The sequence below is a fragment of the Simochromis diagramma genome, unplaced genomic scaffold, assembly GCF_900408965.1.
Source record: "Simochromis diagramma unplaced genomic scaffold, fSimDia1.1 OVJJ01000343.1, whole genome shotgun sequence".
Classification (NCBI taxonomy): Eukaryota; Metazoa; Chordata; class Actinopteri; order Cichliformes; family Cichlidae; genus Simochromis; species Simochromis diagramma.
In genome coordinates, this window is record NW_024386831.1 from 11358037 (window position 1) to 11373516 (window position 15480).

Genomic DNA, 15480 nt, shown 5'->3' on the forward strand with positions numbered 1-15480 from the left:
AAGTAGTTATATAAATAACAGTGTTTTATTGCCATTCGCTCATCAGTCAGACCATCGTGCAAGTCCGACTTGTGGAACATGACCATAAGCCTTTCATAGATGTCTTGGAGACCCAGAGATGTATTTTGGTTCTTTTCTCCAGACTACTTCTCATCCCCTAAACCATACTGTGCTATGTCAGACCCTCTACACTCATCCGTACCTACCTTTACACTCTCACTGTGGCAACAAGGAAGACTTTCAGCTCAGACATATTCACCCACATTTGTGGTTCAGAAATGTGGACGTCATGCACATGCAGTCTTATGAGGCCCTTCTGCCTTTTTAATAAACACCCATTATCAACTCTGTTATAAAAAAAAAAAATCATTCCATTCATTTGTTCTTGTTATTCGGATTCATCAGTAAGCATAATAAATAACCTTTAAAAAAAACCTTTTAAAAAAGCAAACCAATCTAAAAATAATCAGCTGATTTTTCATGGGTTTTTTTGGCATTTTTTAATAAGTTTGTCAGTCATTCAGCACAAGATAAGTGTAAAGTCTAGTATGACTGTAATGCTGTGAAGGTGCTGTAAAAATAGCATAATAAATCTTTGGAAATCTAATGGCAGAATCCAAATCCCTATCCAGTAATATACAAAAAAAGTAATATAGAGAAACCAAGAGCCCATCTCGAACCGATTCAACTTGTCTCAGTTATTAAACTTTCCTGATGCTGCTGATTTTTTTTTCTTGCTCAAAAGAGTACAGGAAAGAAAGTTCTTTCTCCAGAGATATTAAATTAAAATGAAATGAAAAGCCAGAACTCTTGACTCCCATAGCTTAGGGATTCAGAAGTTATCTTACAGGACATATTTTACTGTCGTTGTTTGGAATCACAGATCTCAGCTGAACTTAACATTTGTGTAATACTGAAGACATTTATTAACTTCTAGTTAGTGTAAACTAATGTAAATGATCATATTTAATGACTATTAGCAACCACTTTGTACGATCAGCTGCAAATCCTTAGAAAGATGCGACATTGTCACGGTGGATCTGCAGCTAACTCTCATTTCACTCAAATGAATACAATGTTCCTTCATTTACTTGCATATATAGTATCCTGTCCGTGCAATGTAAAGCCATGAAGTGTTGTTTCCTGTTATCTTTACCACTAAACAACTGACCTTAGTCGTAAAAGATCAAAGGTCAGTATCTGTTAAGGATTTGCTTATGGACTGGAAAAAATATTTTAAAAAGACAGATATTTGGGGGGAAAAAAACATATTCTTCTAATATGATAAAAAGAAAACAAAAAATGCATAAATAACAGCAGTCTGTACTGTATGTGTAATGTACATATATGTGTGAACAAATAAATATTTTAGGCCATCTTTCCCTAGAGCTGAAAGTGTCCCGTCATAAGTTGTGTTCTCACATAACCCAAGTCTGTGTTGCCTGTAGTCTTAATGTGTCCCCCTTTCACCCTGTTCTCGGGAAGAAGAGACCATGGAGGCTCTTACAGCTGAATACGAGGAGGAGGTGGAAGATGAGGAGGAGAGTGCAGAGGCAGCAGAGTCCGAGGCAGCTCTTGATGAGCAGCAGTGGAGTGGGGAAGAGCCCGAGCTGGACAGCCCCCAAGCTGAGCCCTTAGAGCAGGCAGAGGCCATAGACGAGGCCCAGGATCTAGACCTGGAGCCGGCTGAGGCAGCTAGTGCTACTGCAGAGAGCTCTATGGACAGAGAGGAGGAGGAAGCAGAGGGTGAGGAGAGCCCTGAGACAGGTGTGTCCTGCCCTCTGCTCTCCCTGCCTGCATGTTCCTGCATTGCCCACTGTATAAGAACGCAAGATGTGTACAAAGGAAATGTATAACTTATAAGCATTATAATTCAAGTGGAATGGCAAGTAATCCTCCCTGCGCTCTGCTGCGGCTGCAAGGCAACACAGGCTTGTTGGTGAAAAAAAGCCACATTGTTTTAACTTAACCTGGTTTTATTGTGTATTTTTGCTTATATTTTCTTTTACTTGCTGTGGTTTTCGGGGCCGGCCGTTTTCGTAGTGGTATGATGAAGTGAAGTGATGCTAATCGTGACGGTTGCTGGTTTTATTTTTTCCACCTGCTATAAGCTTCCAGATTTTTCATTGTGTTTATACATTGCCTAGTGCTGGTATGCCAGTGCTGTGCGCAGTTTTGTAGCCATGATTCATTCCTGCAACACGTGCATAAATCATTGGTATCATGAATCTGAGTACAGAGTTTGCAGGGGATTTTGTGTTGGCTGTCTCATGTTCAGTGTGGTGCAGTTGTTGGTAAAACCATCTCATCAAATGCATTTCTGTATCAGCTTAATTCCAAATTCTTTCTCTTTTTTGGGTTGTTTTTGTCACCTTTAGCTGGTGACAGCATATAGCATTTATCTGTCATTTACCAGTAAAGTTCTTCCATGATTGTGCTAATAAACTGACATCTGAACATTTAAACCCTAGATTTTTCACAATAGTGAAAACTATTTAAATATTAAAAGCTTTAAACTTGACAAACTGACTAAACACTTCATTTTACTGAATGACAGAAATGTTATTTCACTTGGTATCTGATGGTTTTGAAGGTCAGCATGGATATTTCTCCCATCTGTTATTGCTTGTTTCCCATAAAGCAACATCACAGTTGCCTCATGCTGGTTTCCGTCACGCCACCATCCCATTTTATCATCCATCTGTGACTTGGTGGACCGCGTAATCTCGCCGTACTTCTTCATTGATGGCCGTACCATTGTGCTGTAAGTTTCTGAGGAGAGCTTTGCCTGTTTTTGTCATAGCTTTTCCAGACCCTGGCTTAATAGATATCTCATTCACAGCATGCTAAAACAATGCATTTCTGTAATGATCGAACAGCCAACTTACAGATATCCTTTCAGCTTTGAAGATGGAGACAGACAAGCAGGACAGTGGATCCATGAGCCCTGACAGCATTGGATCAGAGAAACGCCCAGAGGAGTTTTATGAGCCCCAGATCCAAGGGTTCTTTGCTGGTGAACGAGTTGTACCAGAGAGTCCCACCATGGATATGCCATCCTTTGTACCCCCAGATGTTCAAAGTCAAGCCAAGGAACCCGTCAGATCGCTCACACTTCAGCCTACATATGGTGAGCCGATTACAGTGTCAGAGAAGCAGCCATCAGTGGAGGTGGTAGAGTTCAGCAGCATCAGCTCTCCTGCTGATTTCACATCAGTGGGAACCAAAGTTCAAGGAGGAGACTCAACAAGTGACACAAAAGACAGATCTGGGATGTCAGCCTATTTTGAAACATCAGCCATGGAGGTTAGTGAAGGTCCTCACAGTAAAGGTGAGGGTTATTACGAACTGAGTAGAGCTGGTGAAAAGCAGAGTACTGATGATACCAGTTCTCCTGAGATCAGCTACAGCACACTTGCTGAAGCTCAAGATAAACCTGAAGCTAAAAAAAGTACAACAGAAGACACTAGGGTATTTACAGTTCCTGACAGGAGTAATGACTGCAGGCTTTCCCCAGGTAAACTTGCCTTAGAGCAGAGGAGTTACTCACTTAACATCACCATAGGAGCGATGGATCAAAGTGGCCAAGGTAGACAAAGAAACTTCTCCCCACTGGCCACAGATATCATGTCATATACCAGTGGAAGTTTAGATGACTCAGCAGACTACCTTCCAGTTACCACACCATCTGCAGATAAACCACCATCTTTCCCTCCACTCATACTTGAGACGGCAGCTTCCATTACTTCAGACTCCTCATCTCCTCCAAGGATCACAGAGCAGCCTCCAAAACCTAGTCCTGAACCGGAATCTCCAGAATCCCCTGAGCCTCCCAAGAATACATATAAAAATGGCACAGTAATGGCACAAGACTTGCCCGAAATGCTTGACCTTGCTGGTAACCGTTCGGGACTGCAATCAGAAAACAGTGACCCAGAAATCATTCGGAGGAAGTCGATTCAATCTGATTCTTCTGCCTTAAATTATGACCCACTGGCTAGCCTAATTTCAGGGGAACAGAGTCCTGGAGCTAGAAAGAGTGACAGCCAGCTGGAAGAGATGGGTTATTGTGTATTTAGTGAATATTCAGGGCCCATGCCGTCCCCTGCAGATGTGTTCAGCCCTACAGACACTTCTGCACAAGTCTTCACCCCGTCTGTCCTGGAGGAAAAGGTAGCTGAGCAGGCAAGAAAATTAGCAGTCAGAGATGTGTCTTTGGAGGATAAGACACAGCCATCAGGAGTTGCTGATGCAGCTGAAGAAAAAGACCAGAAAGAAGAAGAGAGAAAAGATTCAGCTGAAGAAAATAAAAAGAACAAAGAAGATGATCAGATGATTACCTCTGTAAGCGAGACACCACTTGCTCAGCCCTGTGAGCCTTTTGTGACACCAACTGTCACTGTGACACTGGAGGAAGGTGGGAGGTCAGTGAGCGAGACTGAACGGCAAGCCAGCGGTGAAGGCTCAGCATCAGAAACTGAGATTGCTGACTATGAGAGGCAGATCCGGAAACTGGAGATGGAGGACAGGCCTCTCAGTTTGGAGGAGGAGCGAGAGCTGCAGGAGCTTCGAGAGAAGGTGAAGCTGGTGCATCAGGAAGCCTATGAGGAAGTGGACGCTGAAGATGTGTACCAGCTGACTGGTGTGGCCAAGGACCGAATTGCCAGGCCTGTTAAAACTTCATCTGCCTCATCTGTGGAGAGCAATATCGATGATGACAAGCTGCTCTCCCCAGTGCTCTCACCTTCCAAACTTAAACAAAGAGAAATGTATGGCTCCCCGAAAAGATCAGCTTCACCTGTGTTAGGCATAAACAAAGATGAGAGAGAAGATCCAGAAAAGAAAATGAAGGCAGAGCAAGAGAAAGAAGCAGTCGAGAAGAAACTTAAAGAGGAGGAAGAAAAGAAAATCAAGGAAGAGGCAGAAAAGAAAGAACAAGAAATGGAAGAGAGGGAAGAGCAGAAAAGGAGAGAGAAAGAAGAGGCAGAGAGGATATTGAAGGAAGAAACAGAAAGGAAGGAGAAAGAACAGAAAGAGCAGGAGATGAGGGAGAAATTGGAGAAAGAAGAGAGGGAGTTGAAAGAAAAGCAAGAGAGAGAGCAGAAAGAAAAAGAGGAGCGAGAGTTGAAAGAAAAACAAGAAAGAGAGCAGCGTGAGAGAGAGGAGAGGGAGTTGAAAGAAAAGCAAGAGAAAGAGGAAAAGGAGTTGAAAGAAAAGCAAGAGAAAGAGAAGAAAGCGAAAGAGGAGCAAGAGTTGAAAGAAAAACAAGAAAAAGAGCAGAAAGAAAGAGAGGAGAGGGAATTGAAAGAAAAGAAAGAGAAAGAAGAAAAGGAGTTGAAAGAAAAGCAAGAGAGAGAGGAGAGAGAAAAGAAGGAAAAGGAAGAAAGGGAGAGAAAAGAAAGAGAAGAGAGGGAAAAGATGGAACAAGAGGAGAGAGAAAGGAAAGAAAGGCTGGAAAAAGAAAGAATAGAGAAGGAGTTGAGAGAGAAGGAAGAGAAAGAAACAATAGAAAGGCAGCTGAAAGAAAAGGAAGAGCGTGAGAAGGAGGAAGAGATGAACACAAAAGTTGCAGACCAGCCTGAAGTGGATGCAAGACAAAAAGAAGCTGATGCAATAAAGCCTGCTGAGGTTGAGAAGATGAAGGACAAAGGCGACGTGACGAAGGAAATACCCGAGGCTCATGCTGCCATTGAGTCTGTGGTGACAGTTGAAGATGATTTCATTACTGTGGTCCAAACCATTGATGAAGCCGAAGAGCCGGGCCACAGCGTTCGTTTCTCTGCCCCACCTGAGGCCGAAGCAGTTTGCATTGCTGCCCAGAAAGAAGAAGAAGAAGAGGAAGAAGAGTCTGTGGAGCTGGCTCAGGAAGCGGACATAGAGGCTGCCAGTTTAGAGGAAATGGGAGATGTTCCTGAAATTCCCGGCTCCCCCGAGAGGGAGGCTCAGACCATAGAAACAGAAGGACCAACAGAAAGCTATGATAGAGATGAAACCACAATGGATGACTCCATTCTGGACAGCTCCTGGGTTGACACTCAAGGTGAGATCACCTTTTTTGGTTCTTCTTTTTATTCCCTCTTGTCAGCTTCAAATACACAAACTGAATAAAGTCTCATGCCCTATTTTTCCACACTGCAGATGACGATAAGAGTATGGTAACAGAGCACACTGAGCCTTTGCCCAAGATGTCTAGTCCGGTCAAAAAACCTGCTGTGGTCCAGAACAAACTGGCACAACAGTGGAAGACAGAGAAACAGGAAAAGCCTGTTAAAGCCAAGACTAAGGGGGGGCGGCCTAAGGGACGAATCTCGACTCCAGAACGCAAACCTACCCGCAAAGAACCTGCCTACATCCCCAAAGAGGAACTCAAGAAGAAAAAAGGTTATTGTAATTTTATTTTTCGTCATATGTAAAATAATGTCAATAACTGAAGCAATAATCATTGTTAAATAATGTTCAAGTCAGCTGCTCCTCAAACACAGCACTCTGTGCATCTGACTGTTTTGTATGCAGGCTTTCTTATTGAAATGATGGCTAATATTCAGTATGCATGAACCGTACACAGGCTTTCTGTGGTGTTTTCCGTATTATAACACGACTGTCTCCGTCTGTGGTTGCACTCCTCTGCTGTTGTCACTGGTCCTGTTTTCTCTGATAATGCAGCAGTGATAAAGAAGGCTGACCTGGCCAAAAAAATGGAGACTCGGACTCAATCCCCGTCCAAGAGGACTGCGGGGAAAGCAGCAGTCCGCCAGACCCGTCCTATCCAGCACCACTCCTGCCCCAGGAGAATAACCACAGGTGACACGTTGCCTTGGTCTGTCACACAGCTGGTGCTTGCTGCAGGACAGTCACCGCAACAGCATTCCCTGTCTCGCCTCCGCTTCATTTTTGTTTTATTGGTTGTTTAATGTTATTAGTTTTGTTAGTCATTTGTTTTCAAATGCATTTATTTTGTGTTTCATCATAATAAAGATTGACTTTCATTAATATTTTCTTTGGATTCATTTGTGTATTTTTTGCTTTTTTTGTGTTTTTTGTTCGTTCTCCGAGCTAACAAATACTGTCTCACTTGTGTTCTCTGTTTTAAGCATTTGTTTGTGCTTACACCTATGCTCATATATACATGTGTCTAAGAAGGCACAGCACACTTCCCTTAACTACAGTATTGTTAACTTAAATAATACTTTAATTCCTAACACATTCATAAAGATGTTATTCTTTATGAATACATCTTTCCTTCATAAAATCTTTTTTTGCAGTTTGTATCTAGGTTCTCTGTCAGCTGCTGGTGTCCAGCTGACTTGTCACAATAATGAATCTTGTCAGTAAAGAAACTATAGACCTTCACAACCTCGATGGTCTTTTAAATTACATATCCAGTTTAGCCATTTCCAACTTGTGGTATCTTCTCCGTGGTGCTAAAAGCACTTTTCCACTCTGAGTACTGAAAGCACTTTTTACTACAAGCTACTTTAATATAGTCTATGCCTTGAAGCATTTTCTATTACACACACACTGTCACTACGATCAATGTATCGGGGGGAATATGGGGGCCTCAGCATCTTGCCCAAGGACACATCAATATGAAGACCAGAGGTACCAGAGATTGAACCACTGACCTTCCGGTTGGTAGACAGACTTTGATAAGTGACAGCCACCCTTTAACTTATTACTAGGTTTGCTAATGCTGCTCTGACCCAGAGGCAGTTTGCTCTCCATTTTCCCCTGACGGACTGAATTCTGTGTCAGTGATGAGGAAAGCTCAGTATACTGCTGCAATGCCCCAATTAGATTTTTTTTTTTTCCAAGGTTGCCTTACATAATACAAAATCCCCCATTCTGTGTGATATCTTGCCAAATCTTTGCAGAACAAAGCTGTCAAGAGAGAAACATCCAGCTCCTATAGAACATTGAATTTGGCATATCGCTTACCATGCCACATTTAAGAATGCAAAGTTGGATGTCTGTAATTTTTACATTTTATGTAATGGGAACATATTCTTGCAAGGATATAAATATGGGGGTAATCCTCCAAAGTAGGGCATTTAGAGAGCCCTAACTCCTTCTCCTTCAATGTACGAAGGTTAACGCACAAATTCTTCTGAAGTATTTTTGTTTCCCTGAACTTCTCTGTCTGTCTGTCTCCGTCCCTCAGAGGTCCTACCTGACAGTCGTCAGCCTCTCAGCGTTGCCAGACAGTCTCGTGACAGAGCATCGGTAAGTATACTCAACAAACCTAACAATGGCACGACCTCTGGCACAAAAAACACTGAGAGAGATTCCAAGAAAACTCTGCTGGCAGTCAGCATGAATGAACAATTAAATTATAGGCATAGAGAAACTCAATGGATACTGAACACTAGAAACAGGCAGAACCTTTTTTTGGTGCAACAGATTTGAAACTTTTGCTTTTTTGCTATTAATATGAAACCGCTAATACACATCTTGACTTCTGCAGGATCTGAAACAAAAAGCATCTCGGTAATTTTGAAAAAACAATTATCAGTAGAATCATTAAAATGATGTTATTTCCTAGAGTGACTTGCTGAGTCCAAAAAAAAAAATCTCAAAAGAGATTAACACAATAACACATCACATCCAGATAACGCAAATGCTTTGTCCTTCCATCTACACACTAACACGGGCAGGTGTTGCATTAGTTTTTTGTTCATATTTCATGAAGAAAATTATTAATGGTGGTTACATTTTGTAAAATGTTTCCTCTTCTTGGCATATTTTAATGGGTTTTTGCACAAGTAGTGAAGACAGATGCATTTGGAGTGTTTATTTTGCTGAGTGGGTGTTGAACCAACCTGTGACATTTCTCCAGTGCCTGTGGTCATGACTCCATTTCACTCCTCCGCCATGGTAATGACAGTTATTGTGTCTAAAAGAACATGCTTTCTATATTTCCTAAATGTCATGTCATCACAGCATACTGAAAGTGTCTTCTAATACCATGCTCTGCAGTGTAGCCCGTTGCTGTTGCATGGGCATGATGAAGAGTATCCCTCACGTTCTTAAGTTTTGTTTATTTGCTTGATATTTTCATGTCCCATGAGTTTTCAGTTTCTTACTAAAATGAATGTGCAAGAGGAGCTGCTTTAATAGATTACATAGTAAATTGTTCCACATGATTCATGAGATCATGTGCATTCATGATGCATGTTGTAGCAGTGGTATTTTCACCACTTTTTGTCATCCTGTGTTCTTTATTTTGTTTTCATGCGCCTCACCAACCACGCCTCTTTGTTGTACCATCTCAGTGCCATGCCCATCATTTACCGTTTACAAAGATCCCCACCTTCATATCCAGAGCGGCTGCCTCGCTAGATAGACCTCGTCCATCCTCAGCAGAGCCTCAGGGCTCCACAGAATTACAGAAACAAATAGCTAAGGTAGGTGGATGGAAGAGTGACAGGGTTCCTGCACAAGTCCTGGAAATTTCATACATGTTTTCATGCAAACATGAATATTATTTGCTTTAATTTTGTAATATTGCTTGCATACGATATCTGTTGTTTCACATTGAATTAAAAAGATAAACCTCAGTCTGCCTGACTGGCCTAACAATGCGCTCCATGTATGCTTTCCAACAGGATGGTGGGTCACGGAGCCCAGAGAAGAGGTCTTCAGTGCCACGCCACACCTCATTTATGAGTCGCCGTGGGCCCCATGACCATGAAGAGAGCTCTACCTCTATCACTAGCTCTGGCTCTACGGCTCCTCGCAGGCCCACATGTAGGGTCCAGTTCCCCTAAACTGTACAAAGTATCAGCATTTAGTTTACGTTAGGTTGTCTAAAACGAAACTCTTGATAGCCTCCAGTGTGCGACAAATGCTACTAATTCAGTCTTTACTACTGTTGATCAATTTTAGAAAAATATTTCTAGAAAGTGAAAAGCACACTCATAAGGCCTTATGCTTGATTATTTTAAGAAGTCCCAGCTGACATCTGCTAATGAGTGATTTTTGCATACTCGCTCTATTTCTGTCTGTCTTCTGGCATCTTTAACATTTGTTTTTTTATATTGATACTTAATTTACTTTTATTACAAAGCCAAAATGTTATGTTGGACTATTAGCATGCACTAAAACTCCTCTTTTTCTTCATTCTCCATCACTAAATCCAAAACTTTTGATTCTTCCCTTTCTCCAGCATTTCGCACTGAGATGAGGGCAGAACACAGGACAGGGCGAGCTCCTAGCATGACAGGTAATTACAGACTATTTCTACTATTTCTAGATATAAATTAAGAGCATTTTGTAATTTTGTGCTGTGGACTCAAAATATTTGGAATAAAAGGAATTGCAGCTTGTCTTCACCTCCACCTCCATCACCTGTATTTGTCATCTTACCAGTTACAGAATCAGTGCGCTCACGTTCAGCTCGCAGTGGCCACTCCACCCCACGCACCCCTGGCTCAACAGCCATCACCCCAGGAACTCCTCCCAGTTACTCATCATCTTCGAGGACCCCCGGGACCCCACGCTCCCTCAGTTTGATTTGTCAGGAGAGGAAGGTGGCTGTGGTCCGTACCCCACCCAAGTCACCTGCAACCACACCCAAGCAGCTCCGTATTATCAACCAGCCACTCCCTGACTTCAAGAATATCAAGTCTAAGATTGGCTCCACAGAGAATATCAAGTATCAGCCTAAAGGAGGACAGGTAACACTTTTACTTTGTCCAGAAATCTGCAGCTTTTTTTAACTGCTTGCTAATTTTCTTCCATCTTCACATTTGGTTTTACTGCTTATTGTAGTTTCCTTTTTTCCTATCTCTCCCTTCTGCACTGATCTCAGAGACAGAAGCTGCCATGTATTTTATTTTTGTTTCAGGAAGTTACATGTAATAGAAATAAAAAGTATATTAGGTATATACAGGTAGATTTACTGAGCATGCAAAGAAACTTAATGCTTGCCTCCTAGCAGATTTTACTCAGGATTTGACCTTTGAACCATAAAGCAACAACAAAACGTTCAATAGGAGGAAAAAATTGAGTCAAATAACTGTTTCATATGGATCTGCAAGAAAAATCTGTACAATATATTTACAGACCACTGATCTGTGATGAGGTCTGCTTTACCATTCCTCGTATAAATAGTATTATAAGGTTTTGTCTAACATCTTCTGTCTTTTTCTTCTGCTTTAAGATGCTTATTTCCCATATGTTTCCTCCCGTCTCTAGGTCCTCGCTAAAAGTCCTGCTTTAGTCTTTTAGTTTCTCTTGCCTGCTGCTAGCTCGTGAATAATCTTGCCCATCCATCATCGTAAAAAAAAAGAGTACAAAATATTACATAATGATGTTTTGTATAAGAAAAAAGGAAAATCACACGTAATTACACGTGTCCATTGGTTAAATTTACAATGTATACAATGTAAAGTGTAGCGTGTTAAACTTTTCCTTTACCTGATAGACTATCCTAAAATGTACTTCAACTTATAATGTTGATTTTAATGATATATAAACCTATTGGACATATGATTTATCATCTAAACTATTTATATGGTGAATCAAGACCTACAGCAGCTTAGCAGTTCTTTACCACTTCTAGATATTTTCAGTTCCCAGTCTGATTTTGTGGCTGTCTTCCTCTGTTGTCTCTATGTGAAGCATTAGTTCAGATATCAGTTGCTGCTGTCAGTGAAAGTAAAAGTATGCTTGCGTTAATCAGATTGCAGAAAAATTTGTCTTCAAGAGCTGTAAATGTTGCTCTGTGTCTGATGGATGAAAGCAGTTTGATGTATCTGTTGCCATCAACACAGTAGACCGAGGCTCTTTTTCTCTGAGTTTAATATAGACTAATATAGACTGCCACCTGATGGCAGGTTAAAAAGTCATTTTAACATTGTTGTGATTGATTGTGAGTTTATCCCAAAGATAAACACTGAGATAAAGGTCTAAAGAATGATTTCAAAATATGTATATATACATTTTTTTACAATTTTAAAGCAGTAAATGCTAGCTTATGTTATGTCAGCTTTATTTTTACCTGTGATTTCTCACCACCAAGCAGTTCTCGATCTAGAGATTTCAGTAAACAGAAAATGACATGACTATGACACCTGAGCGAGAGTCTGAACTCTGAGCAGTATTGTCCCGTAAGCGTTCCTCCTGGCTCTCTAAAGCAAAGACAGCAGTTCAGCAAAATCAGAATTACAAATCTTGTTTTCTGTTGCTGCACAGAATCTGCATTACCACAGTGTCTCGGGGTACATTTCTTACATTTTGACAAATGTCTCGAGTCTGAAACAGAAAGGCAGCACTGCACCAGGAAGCAATGTGTCTGTAGCCATCAGTTCCTACAAGCCTTTGCTGATGACCTGATTAGGAATCTAAGTGTTTGGCTGGCATCTTTATGACTTAGCAGGCCTCTGAGCTGCTCTGTGCAGTCAGCCATAAAATAGGGAGGGATCATGTTCCAAACACCAGCCTGTCATCTGCAGGAGAAACACGCTTGAGCTTCTCTGGGGGGGGGGTTAGCATGTGTGCAGCATTACTGTTTATGCTTTGTCAAAGTGTTCATAACTAGCTTCATCAGTGTTTGCAATGTAAATACTCAATTATACAGTCACATCACTCACTGTAGATGTGGAAGTGCTTGGCCAATATTTCAGTGTGGATTTTGCTCCACTGTGTGTTAGTTTGCTTGTGTGTGATTTTGAATACGTCATGCTTTTGTGTATTTCTTATCTGTAACACAGATAGCAGATACATTGACTAGGGGGTTATCTCCCTGTTAGATAGACGCGGCTATTTATCAAATGCATCTATTGAATTTGCACAGATATCTGATCCTTAATGGGAATTATTCTGCTTATTGTGTAGTTGTTCCTTCTGATTACAGGTGTTTGTTTCACACATGAGCATGCTGTCTTCAGACAAAGTCTTTTGTTTTTGGAATCAGCATAGATTAATGCAGTGCGTTATTCGTCTTCAGTGGTAGTTTGATAAGTTGTTGAGGTTCAGAGGTCTATGTTTATGCCCATAAATGAAACTGAATATAATGACTGATATCAGTACTGATATTTGGTGATTTAAAAAGCTAATATAAATATGTTCTTTAATATTTCTTTTAGCCACACAAAACATTTGTTTTGTGTAGTTATTTGTCATTGTTTTATTATCACAGCAAATCATGGATTACTCAACGCTCAGCTCGACTCTGATCAGATCAGCTGAGATCTTGAAGTTGCAGAGTGCGCACTGGTGGACCATCAACACCCATAACATTGTTAAAGGATATTTCTCCTGTCTCATCTCTATTTTTTAAAATGTTAATTTATCAGCAGTTATAAAGAGTGATACTTTTTATAATTTCGGGCTATATGTCGGGCCTACTGACACATTGGTCAAATTGTATTAATCTTCACATTTTAGTTTAGATTTAAAAGACACCTTGATGCATATTAATAGAAGCATTTATAATTATACAATTACAAATCTATCCATCCATTTATTTTCTTACCTGCTTACCTGCCTTGGCTGCTATATAGTGAGAAGCTTGGCAAATAATTATCATATATAATGATCTTTAACACTTGCATTAATGCTCCTGTTTATGTCTCCAAGGTTCTTTTAACAAAAGCAAATAACTTGAGAATATCATTGAGTGTTAATTATAAGAGAAAAATGGAAATACAAGTAGAAAACTTTAGGACATTTGAATGAAACAGATGATTGATTAAAGTATTTGTTTAACTGGAGCCTTTATTGCAGTACAGTGTTATAAACATTCATTGTTGAAATGGTCCTCTAGTGTCACTATTGTACCACTGAAGTAGTAAAAAATTATAGATAGGCGTATAATTTTACCTCTTTTTTAAACTTAATGAAAATTAAAAAGCCAAACTGGTGTGACAGCATTTATATTGTTGCAGATATTTATAGACAGTAGTCACATGACATGATGGAAGTGTACTCCTCACCTTAATATTCACAGCACCCTCAAAGATCCAAATAGTGTTACTATAAGCAGCTCCTGTAGTGAGCCTCCCCCAGCCCACAGCAATATAGCAAGCCTATACTCAGCTACTGACCTGTCTAATGACTGTCCTCATAGAAACAGAAGGACCCAGATGGGCCAACAGAGGCCAAACGCAGGGCCTCTTTGATCTGGAAGTCAGTGCTGCGCCTCATCTCTGTTACTCTGTGTCTGTCTGCGGTACACAGCGTGACCTGGACGCAGGACCTGCTGGTATACCTTATCACTTTTAATTATAGCACTTTGAATAAAAAGTCTGGAAACCTTTGTCCCAGTGGAATAATTAAAAAGAAAGCATTTACTATGTGTAATTTTACTCATTAATATCTTGAAAAGGTAATTTGATTGATTAAATTTAAATTCAAATGAGCCATTAATATTAACAATACAAAAAACTATTTTAGAGCCAATTAATTATTACGTGGCCACTGCCTTTTGTCTTTTGATTGATTATTGAATTTTAAAGTGCTGAAGAAAGTCCATCGCACAGAGCAGCAGCAGAACGTGTTTGCGTAGCTGCTTTACATAGGATCGAACCAGTCACATCAAAAAATCAAAAGGCAGTGTTTTTCTTTTTTTTTCTTAATATTTTAGTAATCATCATGTTGAAATTGTACAGTACTGAGGAAAAGTCTTAAGCCACCCCTCATTTGGGAAATATGTACAATGATTTACTGAAATGTGTGCAAACATATAGTATAAAAAACAAAAACTGAGTTTGTACAATTCTAAGTCAACATTTGGTATGCCCACTTTTATTCTTCAACACAGCCTGAACTCTAAGGCAACCTTTCTTTCAGTAGTGTTCAGGAATAGTTCCCCAGGCTTCTTGAAGAACAGTCAAAGCTCCTCTTTTGATGTTGGCTGCCTTTTGCTCTAATCTCTGTCAAGATGATCCTACATTGCTTCAATAAAGTTGAGGTCTGGACTCTGGGGAGGCCAATCCCTGATTGATTGGGTTTCATTGTGTGTTTTTCTATTTGGTTATGCTTTTATTGCATTGGCATTGTGTTTGGGATCGTTTTCATTTTGGATAAGGAAGCCATTGCCAATCAAATGCTTTCCAGATGCTATGGCATTGTGGATCAAAATGCTAAGATACTTTTCTGTTCATAATACGCAAGAACCGACAACCAGCTAAATAAGAAATAAGAAAAAATGGAGCCTCAAACAAAGATGGAGCCTCTAAGAAGTTTTACAGATGGCTATAGAAACTCACTGTTGTACCTACTGACTATTTTAACCAATAGGTTCATCGTGTTCATCATGTTCTTCCTTATGAATGGCATCTTGGCAACAAACCTTTCATTGAGACCAATTCTGATGAGTAATCAGTAAACAGTAGATGGATCAACTGAAAGATCAAATGAATCTCTCGGGTCATGTGTCAGGTCTTTGGTGGAATTTTGACTTTCTGATACTGTTCATGTGTTCAAATAGTCTTCTTCTTGTGCAGTTTCCTCAAACTTTTTAAGAACACACTACACACC

At 40.3% G+C, this 15480-nt stretch overlaps 1 protein-coding gene across 1 annotated transcript in view; it reads left to right on the plus strand.

Moving 5' to 3' along the window:
* The window catches only part of map2 (microtubule-associated protein 2), a 100820-nt gene that overhangs the window by 75581 nt on the left and 9759 nt on the right, over positions 1 to 15480 (plus strand). The window contains exons 9-17 of the mRNA XM_040028405.1: positions 1486 to 1767; positions 2903 to 5075; positions 5451 to 6040; positions 6139 to 6381; positions 6664 to 6801; positions 8159 to 8220; positions 9603 to 9744; positions 10163 to 10219; positions 10366 to 10673. Of these exons, the coding sequence (XP_039884339.1) occupies positions 1486 to 1767; positions 2903 to 5075; positions 5451 to 6040; positions 6139 to 6381; positions 6664 to 6801; positions 8159 to 8220; positions 9603 to 9744; positions 10163 to 10219; positions 10366 to 10673 (3995 nt within the window). The remainder of the gene's footprint in view (positions 1 to 1485; positions 1768 to 2902; positions 5076 to 5450; positions 6041 to 6138; positions 6382 to 6663; positions 6802 to 8158; positions 8221 to 9602; positions 9745 to 10162; positions 10220 to 10365; positions 10674 to 15480) is intronic.